Here is a 25,527-nt window from a genome sequence, read left to right as displayed (position 1 = left end):
TAATAACTGACTCAGGACCAGATGCCCTCATTATATTACTCTGCTGACCTTCAAGAGCTGGTCTTTCCATTCTGAATGAATCCATTCTGTCAGCTCCAACATCTGACCACTACTTTTATGGTGTCATCATTCGACCTGTAATGTGTTTGTTTGTGTTGAGCTGAATTAGCTTCTTTGGGAACCCTAAAGCAATAAGGAATTAAATCTTTTGCTTATTTTCACCTCCCACTCAGAAACAGTAGAAAGAACATGGTGAGAGATATGGTCCTGCTCATTGGATAAACAAACAAGAGGTGTTTGTCAGAAAATAAAAATACAGAAATTGTGCAACTGGTGTGAGATATCACTGTGTTATTTACTATACAAAATCAATCAAGCTTCTGCCATGGTCATTTTAGTCTCCTGATCTAAACCCCATACAAAACCTGTGGGGTCAAAGCCTGCAACACATTCCAAAAAAGCTGGGACAACACAATATACGACTGGAATGTTTGTAAGGACAATATTTTCAGCGTTTAGTCACAGACAACTCCTTGCTTTAGGCACATCTTCATTTTCATTTTCATTTTCAGCATTTAGCAGAATGCTTTTATCCAAAAGCGACTTACCAAAGCGACTTACACTGTGACTGTGACAGTATACTGTCTAAGCAATTGAGGGTTAAGGGCCTTGCTCAAGGGCCCAACAGTGGAAACCTGGCAGTGGTGGGGCTTGAACCGGCAACCTTCTGGTTACTGGACCAGCACCTTAACCACTAGGCTACAGCTGCCCACATCTTTACCATAAAAATAAAAATAAAACAACTAGCATTTACAACAAATCAGACACAAAGTGCAGTCAGTATAGACACATTTATACATTTATATAGAGAACACAATAGACAAAAACAATTACAACTATAGTCCAGGCAATTTGTGGCATAGTTAATTGTAATAATTAGAACATGATTAGTTTAGCTTTAGCTGTCCGGATCATCATGCCTTCCTGACGATGCGACCAGTCTTCCTCCATTCTCGTCTATCTGTCCTCACCGACTTACTGCTGACCCTCCATTTTCCATGGCAGATACGGGCACTGAGGTGAGAGGGAAAAAAGATCATGTGTATGTTTTAGGGCATCTGTTGGTCTTAGATTTGTAGACTTGTCAGGAACACTAGATGGCCAAGTGTATCTGGACACCTGATTATAAGCTTGTTGGACACCCTATTCCAAAACTATAGGCATTAATATGGACTGACAGCACCATCCTTTGCTGCTATAACAGCCTCTAAGCTTTTCCGTGAGATTCAGGAGTAAGTCTGCGCCTGGAAAGCATTTGTGACAGCTTTTCAATGGGTGCAAGGCACACAGTAATACCCTGGACAGGGCTCCCGGAGGAAACCCACACAGACACAGGGAGAACATGCAAACTCCGCACAGAAAGGACCCGGACTGCCCAGACTGGGTATCAAACCCAGGACCTTCTTGCTCTGGGGCGACAGTGCTACCCACTTAGCCACCGTGCCGCCGACTAACAGTACAGTGACAGTATATTGTCTAGGCAATTGAGGGCCCAAAAGTGGCAACCTGGCAGTGGTGGGGCTTGAACCAGCAACCTTTGGATTACTAGTCCAGTAGACCACATCTGTCCTTTCTTTATGGGCATCGCTTGGTGTACAATGGAACAGATGAAACAGAAGAGTGTCTTTCCCATAGTGTTTGGGACAGTTTGAAGCATATAATTCTTAATCTTATAAAATTTCTTTTATACACCTGTTAGAAAGGGGTGTGTCCGTCAATCAGCAATTAGGAGGGGCGCCCACATACTTTTGACATGCTTGTTAGGTGTTAAAAATCTCCCCCTGGTTGGCAAACATCCTAAATAAGCACACATCGGTACACTACAGCATGCACAGTTATCCAGACGCATGCTATCCGTCTCACCTAGAGTGCCACGTCAGTGCAGCTCGCTTGTGTGGTTTGGCTGCTTGTGCCCGGTACTCCATGAGTCCACACACCAGCTCATGAGCTATCATCACATACAGGAGAAAGATAAGCACCCCGGGGTCCATCACTTAAACCTGAGGGAGCAGAGTTGATATCCGCTCCAGAGATTCTGCACAGAGAAACGTGGGCTGAAGTGCCAGACGCTGCCATTTACTGCTTCTCCATCCCAGACCTGCAGTCTCCTGGTAAACACTCACGTGTGAAGCTACATCCAGCATCACTCAGCAAACAGGACACGCCCATCTCTCCATTCTTACTGTGTTTTCTGGTTTTAATCCTGTATGCTTGATCTCATCATGAACTGCTCAGAGCTCTGTCGGGTGAGTTCTGCTTCTGATGAGCCAGACAAATCGAGCATGGGGGTGTTGCCGTGGAGACCTCACAGTTGCTAAGGGTGTCGCTATGCACTCTTTTACAGCATCTCTTAAACTACGATTGTTTTCTGACAGCATTTCAAAAATATGTTTTTAAAAGTCCTGTTGTTTTTAAAAGTGATGGTGCATAGGATGCAACAAAATGTACTAAAACATATGCTTTCCTAATGATGTGCTAGTGACATGGTAATGTACAGTAGGTGGTGCTCTGTCTGTCTTTTGTTGGGATTTTGAAACACCACAGGGTCATGACTACCAACCAATCAGGCAACCAAAAATCTACAGCTAACATTGACGGTCCTGCAAAAGCAAACCTACTCTGCAGCATTTTGTCCTTGTGTTAGGATGCCTCGGCTGTCATTTTATAATGCGCCAAATATTTTTAACAGGAGATAAGTCTGAACTGCAGACAGGCCAGTCTAGCACCCTAAAAGTGCGCAGTCCTAGCGAACCCCTTCTTTTCGCCCCCATGCATTCTGCACAGACGCCTTCATCTGCTAATCAGGGTCCTTGCACAGCATTTGAAGACCCCACCCACATAGTCTGCTCCTGCAGGCACTGCCAATTATGCCCTTTAGATGATGCCCAGCCGACCGGTGGCAACGCCGAGTTCCGAACCGAGGAGTTCAGAATCTCTGCACTGGTGTGCTAGCGGAAAATCCCGCTGCACCACCTGGGCACCAGATTTTGTTTTTGAGAATTTCTAAAAGTGCCAATAACTGTGGCACAGGTGGACTTGTTAAAATCTTTTTTTTTGACAAGGGTTCAGAATAAAGGTTCTCATTTTTTCAGTGTGAGATCAAGCAAATTTACCAAAATGTGTATTTCTAAGCCTTTTACTCATCTATGTTAGGGATTAGGGGTGCCAATAACTGTAGGAGACTGTAGCTACATGTTTATGTATATATTATGTTTAATGATCTTGTTGCAGCGTTTCAACAATTACGGGCAACATACAGTAACATTACTATACATATACAAAGCAGACACATCTGCAAAAGACATCATTTAACATTAAATATTTAAAATATTTGCATTTGTTGCATAAAACGTTTTAGATAATTCAAATAATAATGTAAATAATGTAATCACCTGGTATTAAACCTCTAATTGTACTAGATGTTGACCAAGTAAACTGGTACATTATTATAAGGCTGTATCATTTCTACAGGCTGATGCCTGTGATGAGGTGGTAGAACAAACAGGTCTCGGGAAACTGGAAACCCCCTTTTTGAACCAGATGATTCTGAAATCAGGGCTTTCATTTTGCTTCTTGGCTGACAAAAACAGTCTATGAGTGCATTGACAGCAGATACAGTGGTCAAACCTAAATGTACATAAAGTATTTAACCAAATTATTACCTAGTAATGAAATGCTAGTTAGAACAGTAGAATGCAGTTTGGATGGAGCATCTGGTTTGATGAAATAAAACACATATTTTAAACACAGTACATTTGTTTGGCATGTATGTGTGACGTCTTAGGAAATCTCTCGCTGGTTTACGGCATCCTCACTGCCCTGCAAATCAGGCATCAACACTGTTAGTGATGCAACAATTCAACTCAGGTATTTTAATAATAATCTGCAAAACACAGACAGATCACTCACATGATGGGAGGTGATGATGGGAGGTAAATGCACACGATCCTGCTGGGGAGTGAAAAGCAACCACAAGTAATCAGGATTTAAACACATATAGTATTAAACAGTCTAACAGGAGCATACATGGTTCATGATGACATGCATACTTACCATCACACTAGGGTCGTACAGTTCATTTGCAAAGCCCGGATTATCAGAACCTCCAGCTGAGGAGTGAGTTTGAGCTCTTGACCTTTCACGTATCCTCAGATAAAAGAAAACTAATACAGCCAGCGTTACCATCAGGAGAACGGCGACTACTGCTGAGGCAGCTATCGCTCCGGTGTTATCAGAGGATTTTGAGACTGTAGAACAGCATATTTGGAAAGTTAAAGGTTACATACATACAGTGAGACTCTCCAAAAGTTTAGAAATGAATTAACTTTTAAATGGAAATAATATTAAATCAGGCCAATATTAGGGGTCAGTTTTATTAACTTAATTGCACAGACCAAACCAACCATGTTGTGTGTTTTACTGTATGTACACTTTTTGTATTCTTGTAATAATTGTTGTGTGAAAAATGTAGAATAAATTAAAAATCTCACTGCTTTGGTCTGTCTCCTCTCCAACACAATTTACACCAACAGTGTAGCCAAAGTCATCTAGACCAAGAACTCCTTTTGTTCCTTTAAGCCCCTCAAACACAATCTATAACACACACACACACACAAACACACACACACACACAAAAGAAAGAATGTAAAACTATATCATAAAAAATACACATATCAAAATAAATACTATAAAACGGATAGTTCCGGTCCTAAAATCTGATTGGCTGAGCCGCGTTCGAAGCCGTTGTAAAATCCCCGATAAACGCACACCTAGGACCACCTCACATCATTCCATATTAATACGCCACTGAATAGATAAAATTAATTTTATTTTCGCCCTCATGTTGCCTAGCAACACTGTTAATCGAACTATTTTGCGTCGCGGAAGAATGCTTTATTGTAAGTTTATACACAATAAATACATTTATGAATTAAACATTGTTGTATTTATTATATTTTATGTTGACCGCCGTTTTATAAAAGCAATAAGCCACTCGAGACCGTGCATTACTGTTATGATTTTAGCACGGGGAAAGAAGTTTTAGGTCGTCCCCGTGCAAAAACGTCATCCCCGTGCTAAAATCACAGTAATGCACGGCCTCTCGTGGCTTATTGCTTTAATTGAATCTGTTGATAATCTTATGCACTGTAAAGGGGAAAAATCTAGTATATTTTATAGAGAATTGTTGTGTTTTGCCAGCCTTGGCATTTCCATGCTCATTAACAAGGCACACAAGTTACACTTTTTTTATTTTTTTATATATTTAATGTACCACACAGGACATAGGTTGGAATGCAACCAAAAATCCCTGGTGTGTGCTGTGCAAACATGCTGCTGCTATAAACATTTGGTCGTAAGATTAAATGGCTAAACAGCAGTGTCAAGTTGTCAAGCAAACCCCAATGCAGTATTAAAAGAAATGTCTGTGCAGGCATTGCACTGAATCTAAACTGTGTTCTGTCACCTGTGTTAATGTATGCAAACAAATTACACTTTATTAAAACACCTCAGAGAGAACTATCTAAATAACTATTTAAATAATGAGGATATATCTAAAAACATTTTGGCTTGTTGACTAAAGTTGGAGCCTGATGTCTTTTAGTATTACTAGATATCTAATTCTAATACATAATATCTGGCCTTGTGAGACTAATTACTGCAGCCTGTGTAATAAAAATGCACAATTTAATAATGAACTGCTTCAGCATGGGTGTTGTAAGTAAATTACACTCTTGGTTAGGAGTTGGTTTGGTTGTATTAAGTACATTTGTAACATTTTACACATAAACACACAAGAATAACTGAGTTATTTTATTGTTTAATAAAAGAACTTATAATATAACTCACTTGGAACTCATTGTCTGAAGTGATGTTTAATTTTAAGTGTCTCCAGGTTTGTCCAGCCTCATTGAGGCTCAAAAGTTCAGTTTTGGACCCTTCAGAAAGTTTCCACACCACCAATTTGCTGTCATCTACATGGAAAGAAAACAAATCCACATGCTTATTAAACATTACTAAGTCTGTACTTGCTGTGTAAAGTGTAAACATATCGACCAAGAATTTGACTACAGGAAACAGTAAATGTGATAATGAGTGCTTAATATTAGAACACAACTGTAAACTTACGAGCAACAGGCTGATAAACCCAAAAATACACACAGGTGCCTTTGGTGGGGGGCAGGTGAGGACTCAGCAGCCAGGCATTATGGTTGGCGGTATCTCGTGAAGTGTATGGAAGGAACAGGAAGTGACCTACAAAAGGGTTTCATATATGAAAGGTACATTTGGTTAATTTTGGTAAATTTGAACCATTGATTTGAATGTTTGAACAAATATGGCAACCAGAAACCAGCAATTGTTACAGTACACTTAAAACCGTAACCCCATGTAAAAACTGAAACCGTTTTCGTTGGCCAGCGTGTGGTCCGATGGCGGTGTGGGGTAGTGTGTTTCGGACAGCAGATTGCTCAGCTCCCAGTCTAAGCGATCCAGATGGTGGCTCTGAGTGTTGGACCAGCCACACAATCCTCGCTCCAGATCACAAACCTTATCTGAAGAAATTCATCACATAAAAAGAGTAAAACACTAAACTTGGGGCTAGCCAAAGATTAGCTAACGACACCCAGGAATTGAGTAATCCTGCATTCTTCATGCATGAGTAACTGGTTTTGTGTGGATAAACAAACCTGGTGTAGGACAACTGTGAGTTGAGAAGCTGATGTCATCAATGGCAACGTACGTGTCTTCTCCACCCTGTCCCTCCACCTCAAATTGTAACTGATGAAGCAGCAATACAGTGAGCAATGCGATTATCCTGCTGCATTTTTAAACATGCAATATAGGATGAAATATTTACCTGCCAGTCTCCATGCCAGCTTAAGTTGCCCATGCTGAGACGCCAGACATGCCCCTGATTTAGACTGTTGCTGAACAACTTGACTCTGTCCCCATTAACAGGCCGTACATAAACACTCAAAATGCCTGTCATATAGATAGATAGATAGATAGATAGATAGATAGATAGATAGATAGACATACAGACAGATAGACAGACAGACAGATCGATAAATAGACAGATAGATAAATAGATAGACAGACAGACAGACAGACAGACAGACAGATATATAAACAGATAGATAAATAGACAGATAAATAGATAGATTCCCTGAATCTTTTCACAATATCAGGTAGATGGTGAAAAACCTTAATTATTTACAATTCTGTTTGAACTATAGACAAAGTTTTTTTGAAACACAACCAATCACGTTTCCCTCGCCTGTTACCAGTTCACCTGCTTATTGTGGAATGTTTCAAAGCTTTAATGTTTAAAATAAAATTTATCACACTTGGCTGTCTTACCTGGGTTATGTCCTGTCATGTGATACCAGAAGTACACACACTCTGTGTGAGTCACACCCTGGCGTACAGGAGAGGTCAGGGTCATCACACTGCCCTTAGGAAGGACTGCTTTACCACTATGAGCAAACATGTAGTGACCTAAAGCGACATGACACACAACCTTCAAGCTTTCTTTCACTTTGTTTTAGAATTCAAGTGTTCAATGCCGTCACTTTGTTTTACCCAGCTCCGTCTCGAGGGTGTGGTCTGTCTTTGGGCCAGTTCGTGCTGAATCCCAGTTCTGGTAGACCCACAGTGCAGCTCCGCTGCTGCTATAGACACACTGTTGGCCCTCAAATGAACACTGTGTGGGTAGAGAGCATGGGCCCTTCACAAATACAACATCATCTATCGCTACTTGTCCATCGAATCCTGAGCGCACCGCCTCAAAGACCAACTGAGAGACGAAGAGAGAGAGAGAAAAAAACTAGTCCGACAAAAGAAATGCAAATAAATAATAGCTTCCTTTCTAATCGACTCTGTTTTGCATCATTGTTACATTGTGTGAGTTTGGTCATTAAACAAAACCACCGCTTCATCCTGGTCAGGGTCATGATGGGTCTGGTATCCCTGGAGCATAGAGCGCAAGGTAGGAATAAACATTGGAAAAGGCGCCAATCCATCTCAGGGGCTTTTGTAATTCCAATTCTAATTCCAATAATTTAAGGAACTAATTACTCAACACCCATAAGTATGTTATTATTTATTTTTTCTCACTATGTCAAATACCAATATATAAACCTGTATGTTCATTTTGGTGTTTGTACTAAAACGTTGCTGGTACCTGGAAGGTAGTAAGCTGGTGAGGAACTGGGCAGTGTCCCTCGTGCCACATGTTTCCGTGAGCTCCAGAACGAGTCCATAGCAGCTCCTCTGAGCCGTCTGTATGGAGCAGCTTAACATTGAGTGCACCTAGAGGAGGTGGACATCCATAAATCAGTGAAATACAGAACTTTACACACAGGTCAACACTATAAAGCCTAAAGCAAGAGGAACTCCAGTGGACAACACAGAGCTCTGAACTTCTTTGGGATGAATTAAAAGGTTAATTGCGAGTAAGGTCTTCTGACCTCACTAATGCTCTTTTAATTTAATGGTTACTGATTGCCACAAACACAGTCCAAATTCTTGAGGAAGAGTGGAACTGATGTTCAAGTCACAAATAGGATGGGGAGATGGGATTTTTAAATGGGATGTTCAACAAACTCATGGTCAGGTGTCATACTTTTAAGGGTCATTAAGTGTGATCTCCGTATTACCTGTATCAGGGCCGTAGAGTTTGTAGTGGAAGGAAAGGCAGTGTTCATCACGCGTATACTGCCGGAGCGAAATAAGTCGCCCAGAGAGACCCCGAAGTTTTGTGCTCCACATGTCCACTACCAGACTTTTACCTGAGAGAGGGACAGGAAAGCTTTTGCTTAGGTGGAATAACACAGCATAATTAGACAAACTCTAAAAACTAACCGTTTAAAATGGTCCATACCGATTCCAATAGTGTGATCAATGCCATCCTGAACACTCCAGTCAAAGTTATCCATTTGATCTTGGTACCATTCACATAAGCCTGTTTCAAAGTTACACGATAGTCCTGTTTAAAATGAGCAAATCATGCCAGGAAAATACTGTTAGCATATGACAGTACATACTGCTGTAGAAAATGACATCAAATGCTGTTCAGTCACAGTACACATCAGAAAACTGAATCAAACGGTAAGCCTGTTGTTGTGCTAATGCTATTGTCATTTTATGCAACCCGCTGTAAAATCATACATTAACTGCATCTCCCACAATGCATGCCGATTTTGTGACTGCATAGTGACCGCATCCCGCCACTAGATGGCAGTGTTTCTACATCAGCGTTTAACTGAGGCGGTTTTCCAACAAGTGATGTTGAGAAATATTTACAGATAAACCCAAAATGTACAAGAAGAGAAAACTGAAGCAGAAGGAGGAAATTTAATGAAAAATGGGAAAGTGAATACAAGTTTGTGCTATAAGAAGAGAAACTGGTATGTCTCTTGTGTTATGAGGCCGTGTCTGTGGTAAAGGAGTACAATATGAATGTAGATATACATTATAAATATATAGTATAAATTTGGCAGAATTTAGCCTCCAAGAAAAAGAACAAATTGTTCAAGAATTAAAAGGCAAACTGCAATCACAGCAGGATACGTTACAATTGGCTTTTCAAGGGGCACCATAAAATGAGTTTGACACCCCTGGTTTACAACATAAAGCCAATTTTTTCTAGAAATTTCCCCAGCAGCAACTTCATCAGAAATAACAGTTTATCCACAAGACTTATCAGGGTCAAGATGTCATGTTTTGCATTGCTTACCATCAGACGAGGAGACAATATACTCTGGGTGGCAGTCAACATAGCGAACATCCGTCACTGCTATTCTCACACCCGACTCAAGCTCCTGAGCACGAGCTCTGAACTCCAGCTTGTTGAGAAATAGAGAGACATGGTTAGTTTCAATAAGCAGATGATTTATCACAGCTTCTACCTGCTAAATAATTTAGATTCTGTACATCTTTCTGCACAGCAAGTCACAGTAACAAGACATAACAGGACTAAAATGTGAACGACTCACAAGTTTGATTCCTAGCAGAGCCACCAACGTGTTAAATTAAAAGGTAAATGCAGGAGGAAAATAAAGCTGTGACTGGATGATAATAAATACTTAACTTTTTTTTTCTTGCAAAAATAAGAAAATAAACGGTTGTCAAGTGACTTCATACACTTGTCGCATGATGGTACGATGAATTCTGAATTCTGTATACCTGAAAACGATGATCTCTGGCTCCAATATAGACCTCCTCGTTCACCCAGGATTCTATCTCGTTTACACCCGTCCTCCCACTATACTCCCACAGCCGGGGCAAAGACCCCAACACGCTGTCCACTACAGCTACAGATACTTCACCTGAAATAAAATCAGTAAATAGACCTATAGATATAAACTGTCCAAAAGTATGTGGACGCCTGAGAATGTGCTGTAGTGTTGGGTCATATCTACCAATGTGATTGTTGCTCCCTGTAAGACTGTAGGAGAACTTGAGGGTGCAGGCGGGACCAGACGGACCCAGTAGAGGAGTGCGGGTTTGAGCTTCGGTCAGTTGTTGACCAGCCGCATCACTCACAAATAAAAACACGTCTAAAACATAAAATTACCAACAGATTTGATAATATTAATACAATAACAATTAAATCAGTGTCTGTGATGCTAATAATGGACTGTAATGCAGGCAGGCAGATTCCCAGTCCTAAATTTGTTTACACATACATCTGTTTTGGGTTTTATGGAAATTTGAATGGTTCAATTATGTTTGACTATAGCAAGTGGCTTCTCTGTGGACATATAAATAAGGTTTGTTTTACTGCACCAATTAAACAATACATAGAACAGTGGTCTCTTGAGACGGATGGGTTTTCTTACAGACTTGTCATCTGATGTTGGGAGGAAATTTGCCACATGGTCAACTGTATTCCAAAAACCATCAAACCAGGCTCCTGTTCACAGTTTATATTTAATAAAATGTATATAAAATATGACTGATATTTAGTCTAAAACTAATTTTTTCTCAGCGTATCCTTGACAGGCTACTGTCTAATGTACTGTTTATTGTAAGGACGGAGTGGTGTCCTTTCTGGCCTTTCTGGCGTGTGTTAGTGCATTGCACCCAATTATTTTGGAGAAACCGGATCCAACGCAACCATGGTTATAAAACATACCAGACAAGGTTTGGTTTATGGGTTGGTGTTTAAGGTCAGAGCACAGTCCTCCTGTGAGGGTTAGATTTAGAGTTAAGATTAAGTTTAACACTCTAGGCACGTTTAGATTCTGGTCAGGGTGAGGATTAACTAAGAGGATAAATCTTTGTGTGGATTAGTACCTACCTGTAGATGTGGCATTACTCTCACGATTTAACTTCCAGCTTTGGCTTCCTGTACTGGTGTCCGTCCAACCCAGGCTACCCTGATCATACGAAAAGTCTCCTATAGACATAAGGAAACACACATCTCATTTACATTCATTTATAACTTAGACAATCACATTCGAAATATTAATAAGCCAACCTTGATTTATGTTTGTGTATTCACTGAGCACAAAAAGTAGCACTTACCACATTTTGCTTCATCGTCTCCATTTACACAGTCAGGGTAAAAGTCACAAATCTTGTTTTCCACTGTGCAAGGTTTTTTGGGGGGTTTGGGAAAGTCAGCTTTTACTGTATCTGTTAGCAAAACGAAATTGAGAAAAACTAAGTCTTACAATACTGATGGTCACTTGTTGGCCAGCAGAGGGCAGTGATGTTCATGGGGCCAGTAAGCTGCTCACTAACGCTATACAAGCAGCCCGTTTTAATGACTTTGCAGGGATCAAAAGTTGTAACTTCCTGTTAAGTGAAATTTCAATTTCTCCTCCACATGTGTTTTGCATGTAGACCTATATGTGCAGTAGGGACTTTTTCGTTGAGAAAGGTTAACATTTTCCTAATTCAGTTAATCTTTAATCTCTCAGCAGGTGTGTCTTATCCATTAAATATGCATAATTTATCTAGGTATCTGTCCCGTATACTCATAACATGATGCTGATTTTGCAGCGTATTTGTTCTGCCAGTACAGTAAGCACTGGGTGAATAAATATTGAAAAATGGCATGTGGTGTATGGTCGAATCAAGTATGGTTATTAAACTGTAGTACTCCTCACACAGGGCACCATTATTATATAAGAGATGCTCTAATACATTCTCTTTAAAGTAACACATTGTATCTTTACCCTGGTACTGTAAATCAGAGGGATTTTAACACTGTGGACTCACACTTGGCACATCATATGTAATATATTTGTTATATATGATTAATATAATTTTAATAAATGTTATACACATTACTGGTGCTGATGGTTTGATCGGTGATCGGTGATGCTTTCAATTTGTGGTAAGTACCCAATATACAAATCCTTTCATTATTGGAGCACCAGAATACAATGTCAGAAAATGAGAATTTACCTTAAACAGTAAATAAATGTGTGTATTATTTAAACTTTTTTTGTTGGGGGGGTTGGGTGTTTAAGTTAAGAACCACTGCTGTACATTGGCCTAAGGTTTCTACATTATGTAGATAGACTGGTGCCCTGTCCAGTGTGAATTCCTGACTTGTGGCCAGTGTTCCTGCAATAGGCTCTGAACACACTGCAACCCTGAACAGGAATACAAAAAACAATAACAAAAATTGTATGAAAAAGTTAATAAATAAACAGGAAAATGAGTAACTTGCCATTTGACAATTGACATTCGGGGGACAGTGTAATATCATCAACAGCAATGCCTCCATACGCCTGGTCCCTGATGGCGCCAACAAACAATATCTGTAGAATGGAGACAAGGACAGAATGAATACATGTGAATACATTTTCATGGCACCGTTTGTGTTTTTTCATTTTTAATAAACCAAATATTACAAATACATTTAAAAAATGTACCTGAAATGAGCTCTTGACGACAAATTCAATCTCAGCTTTCACCCACAGATCGCCCAGTGAGCCACCGCGCTCCCACACTGGGTAAATCTGTCTCTCTGCCACCAGTACCGACAGACCCCCTGATACACGGCCAAACTGGTGCGTGTAAAACACCATCTGCCAAACAAAATACCATATCTGTGAAAATCTGAATCTTAGTGTTGCATATTTAAATCACTACTGTGTATAAAATTTGATTAGATCAGATTATAAGCTGTTGGGGCCTGAGAAAGACATTGGCCAATATTAAAGATCTGGTCAGCCATTTCTGGCAATTCCAGAGACTAACACTACAAAAAACAATACATTATCAGTCACCAATGAGGACTATACTGCTGCCAACACAAGGCACATTAGCACATATCCAGTCTGTTCATTGATAATAAGCGCTTGAGCAAGAGAAACCAGCTGTTTAATACAGAACATCAAAAAAGCAGCACTATAAAAATGAACGTGATCAAACATTGTATAAAACAATCAAAATAAAAAAATTCAGCATATAATATTAAGGCATGATAAGATAAATTAATAAATTATATATTTTTAGATCCATGGCACCTCATGGACCTGACTTGTCACTGGTGGAAGTATCTCTACAAGGAAGTGCTGCTGGGATTTGTAGTATGTTGGGACCAGTCACACTGGTGCTTCATGTCAACAACACTGTGTGCCTTGTTAGTTCCCTGAAGTTGGTATGACTGACATACGTTTCACAGTGTAATATCGAAGAACCTACATGGCATGGATGCGTGCTATTGGTGGGTCTCAGTGAAGGGCTGTGAAAAGATGCCCAGTCGTTCTTAAACACAGCAGGCTTTGTAACATACAGGAAATTACCTGTAAACAGAAAGAAGTGAGTTATTTAAAAAGTGATTCATTCACACCATATGGCCAAAATTATATGGATACCTCCCCTAGCTCAGAACCCTGACCTCAACCCCAGTGAGCACCTTTGGGATCAATTGGAATGTTGATTGTTAGTCAGGCCTTCTTGTCCAAATCGAATCTGCACATTTTAACACACACACACACCCTTAATCAGGGCCACAATTTAAAGTACCTGTAGCTAAATTGCTGGAATGGTCCCTTCCAGGTCCTTTTAGAGGTTCAGATGTTGAGATATGAATCTGACTGGTCCTCATCCACCTCAGTGATGACAGTGTTCTCAGGTCCCATCCACAAAGATCTTTCTCGAAGTTACAACTCCAGTAGTTTCCTATACAAACCAAAACCAGAGCTGTAAATGACCTAATAAATCACTATATAAACTATAGTGAACCTAAAATGATTAGCAACTTACCACAGTTTTCTTCATCAGTTCCATCTCCACAGTCATCTGTACCATCACATACCATCCGCTTTTCCACACAGCCTCCTCGTTTACATTTCAAAAAGCCTATCCCACAACTACCAGTGTCTGAAGCCACTAAGAAATAGAAAGAAAATTTAAGTAAGTTTACTTTGCTGGATTTGTTCAGATAACAGTCCAGACTGGGAAAGCAAATTTTGCCAATTTCTTTTAATGATAACCAATCGTCATTTGTTTGCTATAACCAATACTAATAATTATATGGCTCCATCAAAATCCAAAACACATTAAAGAGCGTCCAATAAACATAAAGTCTTCATGTAATTATTCAGGACTGGTTTTAAACTGAGTAGTTCATTAGTCATTAAGACAAACCACTAACCATCTATTCTGAAATAATGCAAGCCCAAACCAAATCCACCAGCCATCCCACATTTTTCTTTACCTGGTAGGGCACAGTTCAAGAACTCCATCTGATCGATGGCTACATCTCCACTCCTCCCTTCTTGGCGAAGTGAGTGAATTTCAATCTGGAATTGTTTGGGAATGCGGCCCAGGAAGATAGTGGCCTCCCTCCAAGCACGAACGCTCGAGACCTCTGGCCTCCAAACCACCGCTTTCTGCCCATCAGAAGTCAAGATTGATGCCCATAGAGGACTGGTACCCAGTCCTGTATGACCTGGTACAAAGACATATACAAAGGAGGGACATCTATAAATAAACAGCAGAGTATATGTACACTACATGAACTTGTTGAATATCCTATTCCAAAACCATTGGCACTGGAATTAAGCCCATTTTGTGTCTATAATAGCATTCAATTTCTAAGAAAAGGCTCAGTGCAGACCACTGACGTTCCTCCACATAATCATGTGTTTAAAAATGATGTTTTTATGAACCGGTGAGCTGTCAGGCTACTTTTGGCCAAATAGTATTAAATGCTTCCCTGACAAGCAAGCAAGGCAAAATAAAAAAAACACATCACATACATTCTGCCACCACTGGATAATAAAATAATATCCAATCCAATCATCTGCTGTCCAGACAGATTTCCACTATTATGAATGATTGCACTAGAATAAACAACCAGTACAGATTAGATCTCAGAACCAAGGACTGTATGTAAGCATGTGTACCTGAGTCCCATATGAAGAAGTGTAGCTGGAGTCGACATGTAGGGGAGGACTGGCTTATCATGGGAGATGTCAAGACTGCAGTGCTGGGAGCCTCTGTGTTCACTACAGTAACAGCCATGAACCAACCTGTATAAAACACAAAGAGTTGTACAGCGTACAGCATTACAGCTAGGTATGACAATAATAACAAAGTTTTAAGTCCCCTACTAACAACCAATAATTAAATATTGAGTATTTATAAATTAAGTAAACAAAATACATTTGGAAGATGTGGAAACCAGAAGATGCATAACATTAATATAGTGTGTAATAAGGTAGAAGAAAACACTATACAAATTTAGAAGTGAATTTTAGGATTTCCAAACAATACAACCAGACAATCATAGCCTGAAATAATAATCATAATAAAACTCTGTTATACCTGTCGATGTGCCAGTGGTGTAGTCGGAGGACGGTCCGCTGTTAGGCAAAGGGTCTGCTCTCTGACGCCGCTCCCACTTATATTCACCTTCAGCCGAATTGTCCATCCAGCCACACATTCCTGCATCCTCGAAATCACAGACAAAGTCTCTACCGCTGTAACCTGTGTTATACAAACCGGGCCACAATAAAGTTTTAGTTGCAGAATGTAGGAAACAGTGTAGAATTGTATTATAGATATCAGATTGCTATTGAGTTTAGGTGTTTTAGCCACACCCATAACTAACAGGTGAATTAATTCTATCAAATATAAATATCTTAAAGGGTTCCAACTTTAGAACAACACTTTGGGAAAGGTTCTTTCCTGTCCCAGCAGGATGCACCTGTGACCTTAAAGACATGGTTTGCAAATCTGGGATGGCCTGCAGCGAGCCCTGACCTATACTCCCATTAAATACCTTTGGAATAAACTGAAAAATCAATTGTGAGCCAGTCTTTCTCAAAAAAGTCTCAAAATCAGTGCTTGACCTTGCTCATCTGACTAAATGGGAATGGTCACAAATTCTTACAGACACTGAAGACAAAATCACGTGGAGCATTTACAGATGAGTGGAGGATGAGGGGGCATCCCAATGTTAATGCCCATGGTTGTCTATTATGCTTATGGTCAGATGTCCACACACTTTTGGCAAATGAGTCTATCTTACCGCAGTTCTGCTCATCACTGCAGTCTGTACAGTCACAAATAAAGTCACATTTTGGCCCAGTGCAGCCACTGCTCCCCAAGACCAAAGCTACAGTAAGAAAACATAAATAAATATATTATCAGCATTTGGCAACACGTAAATAGTAAAACCAGCATTTTGAACACAAACTAGCTGTTTAAAAAAGGTGTTACTCAAAATAGTGTCTCTTTTATAGCACCCTCTTAAACTATACTCAACAAACATTCTTTAAGTTAGAGCAAATAAAGAACGATTGCCACTTCTGTCTTGGGATTTCCACAACTAAATAACTGGAACATACACCGATCAAACATAACATTATGACCACCTTCATAATATTGTGTTGGTCCCCCTTTTGCTGCCAAAACAGCCCTGACCCGTTGAGGCATGGACTCCAATAGACCCCTGAAGGTGTGCTGTGGTATCTGGCACCAAGATGTTAGCGGCAGATCCTTTAACTCCTGTAAGTTGTGAGGTGGGGCCTCCTTGGATCGGACTTGTTTGTCCAGCACATCCCACAGATGCTCCATTGTACTTAGATCTGGGGAATTTGGAGGCCAAGTCAACACCTCAAACTCATTGTTGTGCTCCTCAAACCGTTCCTGAAGCATTTTTGCTTTGTGGTAGGGCGCATTATCCTGCTGAAAGAGGCCACAGCATCAGGGAATACCGTTTCCATTAAAGGGTGTAAATGGTCTGCAACAATGCTTCGGTAGGTGGTACATCCATTAAAAAGGTCATGAAACAGTGGTAATTTTGCCAAGGTTGGACCTGATGTGCAATGAAAAAGAAGTTCCTGGAACATGGGCGACAGTCCACCTTCAAGCAAGGCATGGATGCGAGAATGAAGCGTTGAAGCACTTTAAAGATTGACTTGGATTGTTGCTGATCATATGGACAAAAAAAAGAGGAGCAGAAGCGTCTTGCAGACAGATCAATCAGTGTATTATAACTGGAAATGCTTGGGCCAAAGGTCTCAGATATTAGAACTGCAGATATCAAGGACATGTGGCAGACAATGCTCTTTCTGTAATAAGACCTCTGGGTTTTGAAATTCTTTCTATCAAATTTATTAAACCACGACCAGTTATAACTATTATTTATTATTACTAAAAAATGTCTGTCATTTTGTAATAATCTATAAAGGTTTAGTTTTTATTTCCACACACTTGATCCAGTTAATACAGGCCATTAAGTGTTTGTTTATATTGATAAGCATCATTCTAATAAGAAACCTAGCTTAAAAATAAGATATTGATAACTGCATGTATTTATAAATACAGATGGTTATAGAGTATCTCTCACCCCAGTGGACAGTTGACAGCAGCACTGAAAGCTGAATAGAGATCCTCTTCATGCCAGTATGGAGCAGGGACTATATGCACTACATCTGAGTTGACCTGCTCTTCCAGCTTCTGCACGTTCTTCAACAAGATAAAACGTGGACTTGACACTCTGACCGGCTTCCTGCTATAAAGCGGCTATAAATTTCCAGAAATCCACCAATGACTGTTTACTGATTTGGACAGTGACTTATAGTGTAAGTATTACTGACATAATCAACATGAACCTCTACTGGCATGAAATTTGCACTATAATGCTTATTAAAGTTTGTTGTTTGTTTTTAATGACGTTTGGTCATCACAAGACAAATAGAAAAGAATGTATCATATTTTACATAACAAAAAATATATTTATAAGCATTAAAATAACATATATAAATAATATTAAGCACTGTTTTTGGACCTAATGATTAAAAAGAGAAGCCAGCATTCATTTGTAAAAAAAAAAAAAAGTTGCAGAATGAGCTGAAAACAGCAGGAACAACAATTAGACAGATAAGACAATCATCTTCCATTTTACACCCCACACAAAGTTACCAAAAAATCAATCAACATGTTAGGAACTGATGCCTGAAAAAATGAATTAAATAATTAAGTCATATTAAAAGTCAACATACTTAAGTCTATAAGAATAGTATTTGAATATTTATTAAATACAGCAGTAAGTACATCACGTTGTGTCAATACCAGATGTAAGACTGTCCACAGTCAAGAAAGCTTCACCTCAACATGAGCATAGTGGCTGCAGCTGTTACTTTGCGATTGGCGACAGGCTTGAGTCAAGCTTTAAGATGCTGATTTTGAAGCAGGGACTTCTTACTTGCATGGTTGCCTCAAGGCACTAAAGATGAGAAGCTTGATTGACTGTGTACAGTGTCACTTGTGCTTCAGCAGCTTCTAACTCATGATAAACTGCATATCACTTTGCATAAGAGGACAGTTTGGGTTTTCTTTTCAGCTTTGGAACTAAAATTAGTCCTATTTATATGGACAGACATGTCACCACTTATAGTAACAATCAGTTAAGAGACCATACCACAAAGTTTAAAGACATTAAAGGACTGTATACATAAATGAATGAATAATCTACTTTGCCTTATGTTTGGCCCAGCAGATTCTTCAGAAAACCCTTAATACCTTAGAAAACCTTTGTCCAAATTAAGAAGTGTGTTCCAATTACTCGGTCAGAAAAAAATACAATTGCAGACTGGCAAGACATACAAGTCTTGTGTTCCTACAAGTTATGGAAACTTTCGACTTAAAAGGTTACTGTGTTATGTCTACTATAATTAAGAAACTAAACAAAGATATTTAATACAAATAAATAAATCAAACAATTTATTTTTGATGAAAGTCTTTGTTGCATAACATGATAGCAGTTTATATTAAGTCATAGACTAAACATTTTGTTACCAGGTTAGACTTGAGTCGTTTAGCACTTTGTCTAATCTAAAGTGTGTCTGGTAAGAAGAGTTGAACTGTCAAATGTTCATTTTTTCATTTAATTTTCATGTTTTAATGCATTATTCTGGTCAGATTGTGGTGAATCTGTTTATTCGGAATCACTGGGTGCACAACAAACCCCAGACAAGACGCCAATTTGTTGATGGGCCTCGGCCATTCTGTCAGGCATTGCAAATCATGTCTGTTATTAGACTTCCAATTAAGATTCAAACCCTGGAGCTCTGTAGTAAAGGTGAGTGTAATTTACCACTGCACCACCCAAGCACCTCCCTGCCAAATGTCAAAAACCCTGACAGTTTAGATCTGAACATAATAAATGTTAAGATTTATACAGACAAAATGTAACAATGAATTTAGCTGCTGATAATAAGAAACAATTTCATTTATAACTTAAGCACCTGTTAAATCTTCAAGACATCATGAAATGTCAAATTTCCCATCAACAACTCGAGTATAAACAGGTGATCAAAACAGGGACTGACAATCCATTGGCCATGATTGGAAAACCCTGGTTTGTGAATCAGTAGCCTTCATTCGACCACGATATCTCATAGTCTGGGTACCGTGTCTTCAGCTTCTCTGTAGAAACCATGTGATTGGCTCGTCCAAAGCCCTGAAAACAGAAAACTCAATTACATGACGAAAATATTCCTTGCATTTTTTGTTGCAATATTCAGAGTTGTACTTACCATGGAATAGCCATAGACGTGGATTTTTTTCTCAGCGCTGTCATGTCTGATCCTGCCACCTCCTAAACACTCACAGTCCACATCACCTGCTCTCTCCAGATCACCCGAAACCTTGTCGTAGATATCAGCTGGAGGAAAAGGATATTGAAGAAAGAGATTTAATCAATCAAGACAATGGCTGTACAGTTAAATTTGACAGTTTACATTCACTTGTCATGGCACTCCTGGGATTTGGGACACCAGACCACATGACCAGCCCAGTGCCATCGTCGTGTGCGTTGGCTCTGTTCAACAGTTCTGTAGTAAAGATCTGAAACAGCGCCAGTGGACAACTTCTATTTATTTGCTATGCTGGACTATTACTTTGCTTATTTATTAATTCCATGGGCAACTCTTGCCACATTTCACAAGCACATAGCAGAGTCGGTACAACTATTGACATGTGCAAGCTTTGCTTATCAAACTGAATGTCCTTATTGGTCGAAGTTATTGAAAGATGACCACGGTTTTACTGATTCTGGCTTTCACATCTGCATTGCAGCCTTTTAAAATGCAACTTCCCAGGTATGTGAACCGAGGCTGATCCCATGGACAACAAAAAGCAGGAACTGGAGGTTCTGTCACATGGCAATGTTTGTTTGTTTGTTTATTAAGATTTTAACGTCATGTTTTACACTTTGGTTACATTCATGACAGGAACAGGGTTCATCAGTTCACAAGGTTATATCAAACATAGTCACGGACAATTCAGCATCTCCAATTCACCTTACTTGCATGTCTGTGGACTATGGGAGGAAACCGGAGCACCCGAAGGAAACCCACGCGGACACGGGGAGAACATGCAAACTCCACACAGAAAGGACCCGGACTGCCCCACCTGGAGATCGAACCCAGGACCTTCTTGCTGTGAGGCGACAGGGCTACTCACTTAGCCACCGTGCCGCCCTCTCCTGGCAATGTCAGGTTCATGATTTCATGTACAATCTAGTGGGTAAAGTCAAACTAGTCCTATTTACAATGGAACAACCAAGTCACCAACTATAGTCGGTTATAATCACTAAAAGTAGTTAGGAGATTATGTAAAGTTGAATTATGTTATGGCTATACAATCAAACTAATAAACTATGTTGCTGTGTGTATTTTGGATCCAACAGATGTTTATAAAACCAACAATAAACATTCAGTCACCAAAGAAAGGTCATAGAAATCACTGAGGTCCCAAAACTGTCATTATTAACACGTACCATAGAAATGTATGTAAACTTGTGACATGATTAGACACAGTGCTTCATTGTGAGCACAAGCATGAGTGCATCGTGTGTGTATGTGTTGTAGAACAATGTCTGCTAGTATTTAAAACAAAGATATTTGTTTGTATATTAAAAATACGGAGCAATGCATCGGACACACAGGGGTACCATACCGTGATACTCGGCCCACGCGTATCCGCGCACTATGTCCACATATGAATCATCTGTTTTGCTATTAACTCTTATAAGCACGTATTTAAACACCCCATTCGGATCGATATCAGCCTCGGGAATCTTGGCGAGTAGTTCAGCAGCCATTCTTAGTTAAATATTTCAAACACACACGCTCATTCAAACCAATACTGCTCCAACCATCCGAATACTCTCAGACTGGGAATCGGTTTCAAAAAGATTCGACTCTCCGATTCAGTTGTTCAAAGTGTAGAGTCGACTCCGTGACAATACATTCGATTATAAGCAAAAAATCGATTTGTGCTCAGAAAAGATAACCCATATGTGCAGACATCCATCGCAAAGCAGTGACAGCGTAGTGTAATGACGTTACGAGATTAAAAATGTAATAAAAGTAGAAATTTAACCTGGCAAAATTGGTGGTTCTCAACCGTTTCATCAGCCCATCTATGACAATGAAAATAATCTTTATTTTAATGCTTTTCTATTTTAGTAAGGTGAACATTATTTGTAAAACTTGCCATTTGCTCTCCAATACTTTTAAACAAGAGTTTAAAACATTTAAACACATGTTCTACTATTCGGTTTTCAAAATCAAAAGTCATGTACCGTTTGGAATCGACTCCTAAAGTTACTGAATTAGGAGTCGACTCCAAAATTCACACTCGGCAAAGCTTCCGCCTGAGCAGAGGTGCTGTGGGTCTGGGTTGCCAGATCTACTTGACAGAATCCCTTCTTATTTTTAAACGAACATGATGACATTGTTTGGACTTTTAAAATAAATATAACAGTAAACGAACATTGTAAGTTTATGTAAATAATAGTGTAGATTATACATACACAAGGTACGAGCACCTTACGCACTTTGCGCACCCTACCCGAATTCACGAAACATGCGTAGCGTAGGTCAGCTTCGTGAATCGGAGCATGCGTAGTGAGGCTCTCCTTCCCCGTGTGTTTGTTTTGATGGATAAATGCTCTTTTCTTTTGACTTGGTGCTTATAAATGTCAATAGATTTGTATCTATTTTTAAATTTACATGAACAAGGACACATAAATTCGGTCTCTATTAAACATTTACATATTTATTCACTCGGAAAGCACAACTATGTGGTATGAGTTACCTGCTTGGTGGTGATACATCATGGTAACGTTTTACATCATAAGTGACGAGAAAGTCTGACCGCTTTAAACATCTAAATTTAGAAAGCAGCTACTTACAAAAACGTATGTATTACAGTATTAATATGATAGAGATATAAATACAGAAACAGAAATCACTGCAATTAGCTTAGCAACTAACACTAGCGACTAAGCTAACAAGTACCTGTGTTGTTTACCTTGGATATAAACTCACAGTTGTAATGTCTTTCGTATAGTTAGTGTACTACACACAGTGTACAAGTCTTTATTATATATATTTTATAATAATAAAGGTTGGTGTGTGTGATATTCGGGTTTTAGTCAGTTTATCAGCTGTGAACTAGTAGGCTAGGGTAGGTATTGACACATTCACACGGCTGATCTGACCTTATTACTAGTGATGGGCGGATCGATCCAAATATCAGTAGTATCTATACTTCAGTTTGACTTTTTCTCCGCTACATTCAGCACGTTTCTGCTGTTTTATAAGAAAGTAGAGATGATGTGTGTATAGACTGTAGCAGCTCCTCTCACATCTTACTGTGACGTGGTTTATTGTGGTCACGTGACTGAGCGGCACTGAGAGACCGAACACATGTAGCAGTGAGAGAGAGAGAAGCGACAATAAATGAAATAAAAAAGAATTGCAAATAAAAGTGCAGTGTTATTATATTATTGTACTGTATATGACTGTATGTTATTCATTTATTAGAATTTTAACGTCATGTTTTTACACACTTTGGTTACATTCATGACAGAACAGGTTACTCATTACACAAGATTCATCAGTTCACAAGTTTAATATCAAACACAGTCATAGACAATTTTTTGTATCTCCAGTTAACCTGACTGCACATCTTTGGACTGTTGGAGGAAACCAGAGCTCCCTGGGAGAACATGCAAACTCCACACAGAAAGAACCCAGACCGCTCCACCTGGAGATCAAACCCAGGACCTTCTTGCTGTGAGGCGACAGTGCTACCCACCGAGCCACAGTGCCGCCCTTATCCTATAAAAAACCTCTAACTGAAAATAAATTTAAGTTACTTAACAATTTTGTGTATTTTGTTTCTTTTACAAAAAGCCAGGGGCGGCACGGTGGCTTAGTGGGTAGCACTGTCGCCTCACAGCAAGAAGGTCCCGGGGTCGATCCCCAGGTGGGTCGGTCCGGGTCCTTTCTGTGTAGAGTTTGCATGTTCTCCCCGTATCTGCGTGGGTTTACTCCGGGTGCTCCGGTTTCCTCCCACAGTCCAAAGACATGCAGTCAGGTAAATTGAAGATACTAAATTGTCCATAATTGTGTTCAATATAACCTTGTGTGAACTGATGAACTTTGTGTAATGAGCAACTACCGTTCCTGTCATGAATGTAACCAAAGTGTAAAACATGACGTTAAAATCCTAATAAACAAACAAACAAACAAACAAAAACAAAAAACAAAAAAAAAAAAAACCAGAAAGTGCAATGAAATGGATAAATTATGTTTTGTTAAAAATTATAATTGGTTCTAACAAAACCCTCAGACTTCATAATAGTTCATTATAGTAATAAAAGTACTTTTTATTTGCCTAAAAGCTTTGCTGTTCTGGATTTTAACACGCACATCATTAACTAATTAACAGCAGACAGTAAAAATCACTTAGTGGTCATAGTATACTGATGATACATTTACTTCATAAATCCTGACACACTGCTCTCCCCTACATGAAAGTAAATTTACATTTTCTGCATTTAGCAGACGCCTTTATCCAAAGCGACTTACAGTACAGTTACAGTATACAGTTTGAGCAATTGAGGGTTAAGGGCCTTGCTCAAGGGTCCAACAGCAGCAACCTGGCAGTGGTGGGGCTTGAACCAGCAACCTTCTGAATACTAGTCCAGTACCTTAACCACTAGGCTACGGCTTTTATAAGTAAAAAGTAAATGTATTGGTATCGGTGATATTGGCCCTGTATTTACTTAGTATCAGTATCGCACATTACTGTTAAACAGGGCGCTGGTCCAGTTCAGGGCTTCCATCATTCCTCCTCACAGACAGAGACCGAAGGCCGTAACTGAACCCTGGTCCTCAAGACCCTGGAGCTGTGCGGCCCCCACACTACCTGCTGCACCACTGTGCCTTTCCACTTAAACAATTCCACCTTTTCATTGAGACAAAACACAATCAGATTGTCTGAACCAGTAGGTGGGAGCGGTGCTGCTTTTGTGTAATCTCGCCACAAACAGAGAGATCTCGCGAGATTTCATTAATGGCTGCGAATCTTCGTGTGCAGAGCAACGAAGCACCTTAAACCACATATTTCCAAACTTATCATTTTTATATGTATTTTACAGGTGAGCTGCTGTGTTCTATTCAATAATTAGTCAGCACATGATGTTAAAATCGCTATAACGTTGTTATTGTGTATAATATTCGAGTGTGAAATTACCCGTGTATGAGATGCTAAACGGGCTGTGGTGGTTCACAGTGTTCCGTACATCACGGTTGAGGTTTTATCATATTTTTATATTAAATGATGTGACTTTGCGTCTCCTTCTTTCTGGACAACAAAGAAAAGTAGTTTGTTAATATAACACTAGTCTGTATGGAATTAATGTATAATGTTAACTGTATGCAACACTTGTCAACGAGTCCAGAAGAGTGGAGGCTGTTATAGCAGCAAAACAGGGGACTTCACGGTTTTACAATGAGATGTTCATCAAGCTTTATTGTCGTATATGCAGATATGGAATGAATTGCATATTCCAGGATGATTTGGTCATTAAATAGGATCCCTTAGTAGTGTCAGAATTCAAACCTTTACTATTTAGTTCACTAATGTATATCTCTGTGCAGTTAAGCTCCATAAATCTCATGATTAATAAGC

General features: G+C 39.5%; 2 protein-coding genes across 2 annotated transcripts; both read right to left on the bottom strand.

Annotated features, from left to right (window-relative positions):
- Nucleotides 1-3,311: 3,311 nt before the first annotated feature.
- On the bottom strand, nucleotides 3,312-17,936 carry mamdc4 (MAM domain containing 4). Its single transcript, XM_063012098.1, has 29 exons — nucleotides 17,885-17,936; nucleotides 16,562-16,648; nucleotides 15,856-16,017; nucleotides 15,435-15,560; nucleotides 14,744-14,977; nucleotides 14,290-14,415; nucleotides 14,050-14,205; nucleotides 13,726-13,826; nucleotides 12,951-13,106; nucleotides 12,746-12,836; nucleotides 11,590-11,700; nucleotides 11,363-11,461; nucleotides 10,482-10,619; nucleotides 10,246-10,388; nucleotides 9,797-9,905; nucleotides 8,942-9,046; nucleotides 8,718-8,849; nucleotides 8,243-8,370; nucleotides 7,642-7,855; nucleotides 7,420-7,557; nucleotides 6,917-7,041; nucleotides 6,747-6,837; nucleotides 6,462-6,611; nucleotides 6,187-6,312; nucleotides 5,908-6,032; nucleotides 4,551-4,653; nucleotides 4,114-4,307; nucleotides 3,970-4,011; nucleotides 3,312-3,879 (listed from the first exon to the last, which is right to left on the bottom strand). Exons 1-29 carry the CDS (start codon nucleotides 17,934-17,936, stop codon nucleotides 3,841-3,843), a joined length of 3,603 nt encoding a protein of 1,200 aa, XP_062868168.1. The 3' UTR covers nucleotides 3,312-3,840.
- A 1,264-nt stretch (nucleotides 17,937-19,200) lies between these two features.
- On the bottom strand, nucleotides 19,201-21,700 carry phpt1 (phosphohistidine phosphatase 1). Its single transcript, XM_063011422.1, has 3 exons — nucleotides 21,499-21,700; nucleotides 20,076-20,203; nucleotides 19,201-19,999 (listed from the first exon to the last, which is right to left on the bottom strand). The coding sequence occupies exons 1-3, from the start codon at nucleotides 21,641-21,643 to the stop codon at nucleotides 19,907-19,909; spliced, it is 366 nt and encodes a 121-aa protein (XP_062867492.1). The 5' UTR covers nucleotides 21,644-21,700; the 3' UTR covers nucleotides 19,201-19,906.
- Between the last annotated feature and the right edge of the window lie 3,827 nt (nucleotides 21,701-25,527).

The sequence above is a fragment of the Trichomycterus rosablanca genome, chromosome 16, assembly GCF_030014385.1.
Source record: "Trichomycterus rosablanca isolate fTriRos1 chromosome 16, fTriRos1.hap1, whole genome shotgun sequence".
Classification (NCBI taxonomy): Eukaryota; Metazoa; Chordata; class Actinopteri; order Siluriformes; family Trichomycteridae; genus Trichomycterus; species Trichomycterus rosablanca.
Note: the sequence above shows the minus strand (reverse complement) of the source record. Positions and strands in the feature narration are given on the sequence as shown.

What these genes read in the sequence shown, in the direction of transcription:
- mamdc4 (XM_063012098.1), bottom strand. Translation starts at nt 17,936, where the DNA reads ATGAAGAGGATCTCTATTCAGCTTTCAGTGCTGCTGTCAACTGTCCAC. An exon ending in AGACGATGAAGCAAAATGTG is followed by an intron (nt 11,462 to 11,589) that starts GTAAGTGCTACT and finishes TTATGTCTATAG; the next exon opens with GAGACTTTTCGTATGATCAG. An exon ending in TGTACGACCCTAGTGTGATG is followed by an intron (nt 4,012 to 4,113) that starts GTAAGTATGCAT and finishes TTCACTCCCCAG; the next exon opens with CAGGATCGTGTGCATTTACC.
- phpt1 (XM_063011422.1), bottom strand. Translation starts at nt 21,643, where the DNA reads ATGGCTGCTGAACTACTCGCCAAGATTCCCGAGGCTGATATCGATCCG. An exon ending in CGCGTGGGCCGAGTATCACG is followed by an intron (nt 20,204 to 21,498) that starts GTATGGTACCCC and finishes CTTTTCCTCCAG; the next exon opens with CTGATATCTACGACAAGGTT. An exon ending in ACGTCTATGGCTATTCCATG is followed by an intron (nt 20,000 to 20,075) that starts GTAAGTACAACT and finishes TTCTGTTTTCAG; the next exon opens with GGCTTTGGACGAGCCAATCA.